This window comes from Ipomoea nil, unplaced genomic scaffold (assembly GCF_001879475.1).
Source record: "Ipomoea nil cultivar Tokyo-kokei standard unplaced genomic scaffold, Asagao_1.1 scaffold2144, whole genome shotgun sequence".
NCBI lineage: Eukaryota > Viridiplantae > Streptophyta > Magnoliopsida > Solanales > Convolvulaceae > Ipomoea > Ipomoea nil.
The window spans coordinates 3,988,336-3,996,836 of record NW_017618572.1 but is presented as its reverse complement, the minus strand read 5'-3'; the positions used below and the strand labels follow the sequence as shown (position 1 = coordinate 3,996,836).

General features: G+C 30.7%; 1 protein-coding gene across 2 annotated transcripts in view; it reads left to right on the top strand.

Annotated features, from left to right (window-relative positions):
- The first annotated feature begins 16 nt into the window (after positions 1-16).
- Positions 17-8,501, top strand: part of LOC109148757 (TMV resistance protein N-like) — a 92,499-nt gene continuing 84,014 nt past the window's right edge. Inside the window, exons 1-5 of one of the 2 annotated variants that reach the window (XM_019296480.1) lie at positions 17-568; positions 5,557-6,356; positions 6,558-6,664; positions 6,796-7,071; positions 7,213-7,790. In XM_019296480.1, the coding sequence (XP_019152025.1) occupies positions 78-568; positions 5,557-6,356; positions 6,558-6,664; positions 6,796-7,071; positions 7,213-7,790 (2,252 nt within the window). In that variant the 5' untranslated portion in view covers positions 17-77. The remainder of the gene's footprint in view (positions 569-5,556; positions 6,357-6,557; positions 6,665-6,795; positions 7,072-7,212; positions 7,791-8,501) is intronic. The other variant, XM_019296481.1, reaches the window with a different exon arrangement.

Genomic DNA, 8,501 nt, shown 5'->3' with positions numbered 1-8,501 from the left:
ATTAGTTATTGCGCATAGTGCATTGAGTTGCGTACAGCAAATCCAGTTTTGCTGCCATAGCTTTCTTCACCATTGCAATGGAGCAACCTTCTTTTGTGTCTTCATGTGGTTCCACCTATGATGTTTTCTTGAGTTTCAGAGGAGAAGACGTTCGCAAGAATTTCGTTGACCATCTCTACACTGCGATGCAGCAAAGAGGGATTTACACTTTCAAAGACGAGGAGAAGCTGGAAAGGGGAAAGTCCATCTCGCCCGCACTTGAGAAGGCAATTGAAGAATCGTCCATGGCGGTCGTCGTCTTCTCCGAGCACTACGCTGATTCTTCATGGTGTTTGGAGGAACTGGTGAAAATCATGGAGTGTATGAAGGTAAAAGGTCAGACGGTTGTTCCCATTTTCTATGGCGTGGATCCTTCGACTGTGAGGAAACAGAAGGGAAAGTATGGAGAAGCCTTTGAAGGACACGAGAAGAGCTTTGAGAAAGAAGGAGAAAAGGTGAAGAAATGGAGGAAAGTGCTGGAGGATGTATCCAATTTGTCGGGTTGGGATCTGAACAACACTGAAAATGGGTAAATCTTCAACTCTAACCCCCTCCACCCCACTAGGGGTGACCACGGTTTTGGTTCGGAACGGTCGGTTCCGGTTCTGGAAACAGACGAATCGGAACCGGAACCGTAATATACCGTTTCGGTTCCGGTTCTTGAATCGGCAGTTTCAGTTCTAACCGTTTTTTTTAATAAATTATATGTTATGTTGTTTGTTGCATATGTTATATTGTTATGTTGTTTGTTGTACGTGGCAAAAGTGGCCTAGTCGCCATTTAAAAAAAAAAAAATATTCACGGTTCCAAACCGGAACTGGCGGTTCCATTTTCAAATTTTCTATAACCGGAGTTTCCGGAACCGGAACCGTACGAACGGTACCGGTTCGGTTACGATTAGCACAGTAACGGTTACGGTTCGAACACCGAACCTTGATCACCCCTACACCCCCACACACAAATGAAATTTATTTTTAAAATTCAATTTGTTTTTTTTATTAAATATTATTTCATAAAAAGAAAATCAATTGTTTTCTTTTCGATCAAATGATTATTTATGCTCGGTATAAGCCAATTAATTCAAGTTTGATCCATTTTTAATTTTCTGTTGGGATTTCAAGTAATATTTTACATTTTAGTAGTAAATTATCAATTTTAGAGTAACACTAAAAATTGGAGAATGTATCCAATTTGTTATGTTGGGATGGATCTGGACAACACTGAAAATTGGTAAATAACCTAAACTCTATATGTTCATACTCAGATCAGATCACTGGTGTTTTCCTTAGCTTTAATCTAAGTCTAATCCTTTGGATCTGCAATAATATAGATTGGCAAAGTTTGCACCCAAAGTAGTATTAAAATGAATCAAAATCATTGATCTGAAAGTTTTTGCTGTAATTAAGGAGAGGATTAAATTATATAGGCAAATTAAAGGTTGCATCCAAACCACCACTACCACACCACTAATACCACCATACCATCACCAATATCAACACTACCTCCACAACTTATTATTATTATTATTACTAATTTTTTACGCGCATTACGCAATTGAGATAATGCCCAATATACTTTTTTTTTTTTAAATAAGTACTTTAAAGTATATCAAAACAAGATTATATTGAAATTGTTCATACATAGATAATTGAATGTTAAATTTGCGTATTTAAAGAGGTAATTCTAAGTTTACAAATGCAAGATAATATAGTCAGATTGATTATAATTGTCAATAAAATAATTGTATAGGTATGCTTGAAACCAAGGAGACCAAATAAAAATTAGGGCATAAAATAGTAAATATATACTAATATTGAAGAGCTAACTGCTGATTGCCAAACAAGGACATTGCGATGTAGTTTCTCATTTCAATTTGTTGTGTGATTTGAATACTCTTTTTGTCAATAAATCCTCCAAGTAGTTAGTATGATTGACTTAATTATATTTTTTTTTACTTTTTAAAAACAATTATTATTATTATTATTATTATTATTATTATTATTATTATTATTATTATTATTATTATTATTATTATTATTATTATTATTATTATTATTATTATTATTATTATTATTATTATTATTATTATTATTATTATTATTATTATTATTATTATTATTATTATTATTATTATGTATACCCTTAGGTCATTTTACATGTTAATCTAAACAACTAATTTTTTTCAAATATCTTTTTACCAATCGTTGATGTAATTCGCTGGTCAAATCCGCCAATATAATCCGCTAACTGCTAATTGTCGAATAAGGACATTGCGGGTAGTTCTCACTTCAATTTGTTGTGTGATTTGAATACTCTAATCTGTTTGTCAACAAATCCATCAAGTAATTAATATGATTGGCTTTATTAATTATATATTTTTTTAATTTTTTCATGGTATTAATAAAATACTTGGTAAATAAATATATAGCATTATTTTGTATTATAATTTTGATATTTAATTTAAAAATAGTGCACAAAAAAGATAATTGACAATGTAGTGAATATAATCAATTGATGAATTTGAATGTAAAGAATTTTTACATTGGAGAAAAATAAAGACAATATAACTAATAAAATTATTTTTCTTAATTAATTTATTGATAATGAATAAATTTTTTTTATAATAAAGACATTGTAGGGACAATGTAGCGAATATAATCAGTTGATAAATTTTAATGTAAAGAATTTTTATATTGGAGAAAAATAAAGACAATATAACTATGAAATCATTTCTCTTATTTAATTTATTGATAATGAATAATTTTTTTGAATAAAGACATTGTAGACACATAATTCTAAATTAAAGAAATGCATATGTATTATTTTTTGTTGTAACTACTAAATTATTATTTAATTTAATAAGAGTAAAATATAGTACTCATTATGCCAACTTTGATTGGGATGGGGTTCGAACCTAAGACCTTTCTTATTGAAATCAATGAGTATGTTAACGGTGAACTGACAGAAATTAACGAAAAATATAATATTTAACAGAAAAGTTAACGGATAATCATATTCATTAAGGATAAATTAGAAAATCTTAAGGAAAAATTAAAATCTGATCAATCTGAGCCATTCATTTGATTAAAAAATTTGACCGCCATTTTTTATACTCATTATAAGCCTAATCTCTTGGGCTCTTATTAGTAAACTAGTTTTTTACGCGCATTGCGCGATTGAGATAATGCCCAATATTTTTTTGTAAATAAGTACTTTAAAGTATATCAAGGCAAGATTATATTGGAATTGTTCATGCATAGATAATTTAATGTTAAATTTGCGTATTTAAATAGGCAATTCTAAGTTTACAAATGCAAGATAATATAATCAAGATTGATTATAATTGTCAATAAAATAATTGTATAGGTATGGTTAAAACCAAATACGGGACATAAGGGAAAGCAAATAAAAATTATGGCATAAAATATTAAATATATATTAATATTGAAGAGCTAACTGCTGATTGCCAAACAAGGACATTGCGAGATAGTTTTTTACTTCAATTTGTTGTGTGACTTGAATATTCTTTTTGTCAATAAATCCCCCAAGTAGTTAATATGATTGGCTTAATTATATTTTTTTATTTTTTTTTATTTTTTTAAAACAATTATTATTATTATTATTATTATTATTATTATTATTATTATTATTATTATTATTATTATTATTATTATTATTATTATTATTATTATTATTATTATTATTATTATTATTATTAAATATATGTATACCCTTAGGTCATTTTACATGGTAATCTAAACAGTTAATTTTTTTAAATATCTTTTTACCATCAATTGATATAATTCGCTGGTCAAATTCGCTAATATAATCTGCTAACGCTAACCGCTAGCTACTGATTGTTAAACAAGGACATTGCGAGGTAGTTCTCACTTCAATTTGTTGTGTGATTTGAATAATCTCTTTGTCAACAAATCCCTCAAGTAGTTAATATGATTGGCTTTATTAATTATATATTTTTTAATTTTTTTGTGGTATTAATAAAATACTTGGTAAATAAATATATAGCATTATTTTGTATTATAACTTTGATATTAAATTAAAAAATAGTGCACATAATAGGTAATAGACAATGAAGTGAATATAATCAATTGATGAATTTGAATGTAAAGAATTAAAATAGTTCACAAAAAAAGATAATAGACAATGCAGTGAATATAATCAATTGATGAATTTGAATGTAAAGAATTTTTACATTGGAAAAATATAAAGACAATATAACTAATAAAATTTTTTCTCTTAATTAATTTATTGATAATGAATAACATTTTTTAATAAAGACATTGTAGGGACAATGTAGCGAATATAATCAATTGATTAATTTGAATGTAAAAAATTTTTATATTGGAGAAAAATAAATACAATATAACTAAAGAACTTATTTCTATTATTTAATTTATTGATAATGAATAATTTTTTTTTCAATAAAGACATTGTAGACACATAATTCTAAATTAAAGAAATGCATATGTATTATTTTTTGTTGTAGCTACTAAATTATTATTATTATTTAATTTAATAAGAATAAAATAGAGTACTAATTATGCCAACTTTGATTGAGATGAGGTTCGAACCTAAGACGTTTCTTATTGAAATCAATGAGTAAGTTAACGGTGAACTTATAGAAATTAACAGAAAAGATAATATTTAACGGAAAAGTTAACGGATAATCATATTCATTAGGGATAAATTAGGAAATCTTAAGGAAAAATTAAAATCTAAATCAATCTAAGCCATTCATTTGATTAAAAAATTTGACCGCCATTTTTTCTACCTATTATAGGCCTAACTCTCTTGGGCTCTTATATATATATATATATATATATATATATATATATATATATATATGTATATATATATATATATATGTATATATTAGATTATTATTATTATTATTATTATAACAAATAATATGTTTATTTTTTGAAAAATGAATCAAACAAAAAAATGTAATTTCTTAACTTTTACTCAAATAAAAAAAAAAAAGATAATTTTTTTAACCTTCATCCAAACACTAAAAAATTAAAATATTTCCAAGGTTTTCAAGGAGCCTAAATCCAAAATCAATTTGAGTTGGGTGACTGGGGTCTTACCAAGTCATGTTTTCAATATGTAAACTGAACTAAGAAGACAAGTTAGACAATGACTTTTTCAATATGATATTACTGTGGATACATGTTTTTGAACTTTACCCACATGAAGTTGCATGCTATGCTTATGTTTAGGGGTAAAGCCATCCAACTGAAAAACGTGTATTACACTACTAGAAATTATAAAATTTTCGATCACCTGAAAGTGATCTTAAATCAAGCCGAAAGCTTTATTTCGACCACTTTTAGCATCCGGAAAAATCGTTGTTGCTATTTCCGACCACTTTTTGCTTTCAACTTGATTTAAGATCACTTTCAGGTGGTTGGAAATTTCATAATTTCCAGTAGTGTTAATTTGTGTTTTTAATTTATGACTTGTACTTGGTGCGTTTTATTGTAATATATATAGGCATGAAGCAAAGTTCATCCAGAGAATTGTTAAAGATATCATTACTAAAATGGGTTCAACAAGGACAATTGATGATCAGATACTGGTTGGGATAGAGGCTCGTATGCAGAAACTGTATCGATTGATAGGCTTAGAGTCTAATGAGGTTCGCTTTATTGGAATACATGGGATGAGCGGGATTGGAAAGACAACTATTGCAAGATCTGTGTATGAGAAGTTCTCAAAAGAATTCGAAGGTTGTAGTTTTATTCATGAAGTTAGAAGTGAGTCAGGCAAACATGGTGTGGTGCACTTGCAACAGAAACTTGTATCTAAGATTCTTTCAGTAAAAGATTTGAAAATAGACAATGTGTTTGAAGGAAAAATGATGATACGGCAAAGGCTGCATTGCAAAAGAGTGCTTATTGTGCTTGATGATGTTGATCACAGGGATCAATTGGAATCATTGGCTGGAAACAGTGATTGGTTCGGTGCTGGAAGTAGAATCATCATAACAACCAAGGATAAGCACTTGCTTATTAGCCATAAAGTGAACATTATGAAATACTACAAAATGAGAGTGCTAGAGGAAGCTGAAAGCTTTCAACTCTTTAGGCAGCATGCATTTAATAAACAGCTACCGTTGCTACCTACCAAGGAATTTGAGGTGCTCGAAGCTCAAGTGGTACACTATGCTGGAGGCCTTCCGTTGGCTCTTAAAGTTTTTGGGTCTCTCCTATATGGCAGAGATATTGATGAATGGAGAAGTGAAGTTGCCCGACTTAAGGAAATCCCAGAAGATGAGATTTTAGAGAAACTTAAATTGGGTTTCATTAGTCTCAACAAAAATACACAAAGAGTTTTCTTAGACATTGCATGCTTCTTTAATGGGAAGAAGAAAGCATCCATAACAAGAATACTTAATAGTTTCGACTTCCACTCTGACATTGGCATAAAGGTTCTTAGAGAGAAATCTCTAATAACTATTTCAGAAGGTCGTGTTTTGATGCATCAATTATTACAAGAAATGGGGTGGTCTATTGTTCGCCAAGAAGCTTCAGATGATCCAAAAAGATATAGCAGGTTGTGGCTACCTCAGGATATTTCTCAACTACTTACCGGAAGTGAGGTACATATAGTATAGTATATATAAACAAGAGATCATATAGATATCCATCAATCGAATCCCTTAATTTAATTAATTTATACAATTCATTTTTAAGAATTTAATTGTTTTCTTGTGAAATATTATATTGTCAGGGTACAGAAAACATCAAAGGTATAGCATTCAACTTGAAGGTTGCAACAGATGTGAAAGTTAGTAGTGAGGCCTTCACACACATGACCAAGCTAAGACTTCTCAAATTTCACAATGCAAATGCTTCTCATGCCCCTAATTTTCTCCCTGGCGAGTTAAGGTGGCTAGATTGGCATGGATATCCTTCAAAAAGTTTGCCTGCTACTTTCCAGGGACAAAAACTTGTTTCTCTTAAAATGCAATCCAGCCGTATCATACAACTTTGGAAAGGATTCAAGGTTTATCATATCTAACTATTTATATGTTATTTGTCTCTGATATATCTCTTTTTTGCTTTAATTTTATTCATATCATGGCTGTAGCTAAGGATTCTTAATTATTATTTCTTTTAAATATATATGTCTCACTTCTACGTACAGGTCCTGGACTATTTGAAATTCATGAATCTGAGCCACTCTCAGAAATTAATTAGGACTCCAGATTTCACAGGAATCCCAAATCTTGAAACATTGATTCTAGAACAGTGTACAAGTTTGGTAGAGATCCATGCTTCTGCTGGATTTCTCAAGAACCTTGTTTCACTTAACATTAAGCGCTGTGTAAATCTAAAGAGGCTTCCCGAAAGCATTCATTCTGAAAAGCTGGAGACAATGATCCTTTCAGGCTGCTTGAAACTTGAAAATTTTCCAAAAATTGCATCTCCCATGGATTGCTTGTTAGAAGTACATGCTGAGGCTACTGCTATAAGAGAAGTGCCATCATCAATCGAGTGCATCACAAACCTGAGGTTAATAGATGTAAGCAATTGCAAACATCTTGCAAGCCTTCCAAGTAGCATTTGTAGATTGAAAAGTCTGAAAGTTGTGATTCTCTCTGGTTGTTCCAAGTTTGAGAAATTACCAGATGAATTGGGAGAAATGGAATGCTTAGAAGAGCTGTACTGTGACAAGACAGCGATCCAAGAGCTACCATCCTCCATTTCACTTCTCAAGAAACTCAAGATTTTATCATTTTGTGGATGTAAACCTCTGGCTTCTCCATTACAAAAAAGTTGTTCGTTCCTCTCTAGGCTGCTGCCAGCAGGAGCTTTTCAAGATATCAAGGCTTCACCGTTTCCTTCTCTATCTGGGTTATCTTCACTGCAAATGTTGAATCTTAGTGATTGTAGTATTCTAGATGGAGGCATTATTCTTCGTGATCTTGGAGAGCTTCATTGTTTGAAAGTACTGAATCTTAGCAACAACAAGTTTGGTTGTATCCCAACTGAATCCTTTGCCGGCCTCACTCAACTTACGGAACTTCATCTAGTGGGATGTGGGAGGCTTCAACGTTTGCCAGAGCTTCCATCTAGTATAATACAGGTTTATGCAGATGAATGCCCCAGCTTAGAAGGCTGCAACATAGATTCATTGACTAAATACCCAATGTTGAGTTGTGTTTCATTCACTAGATGTCCTCAACTACTTGAGGATCCATGTTACGGTTACATAGTTGATGCAATATGGAAACACCTACTCAAGGTACGTAACTCATTACAATCCATGTATCCTTATCATGCATGCCCGCATAAATTAAAGCTAGCTTAGCTTTTTAATTAGTTGTATATGGCCATATATGCATGTTTCACACATACAAATTAAACTATTAACTGCACGTATTGTGGGTGGCACAGGGACTATCAAACTCAAATCACTACATTAGTGTCTAC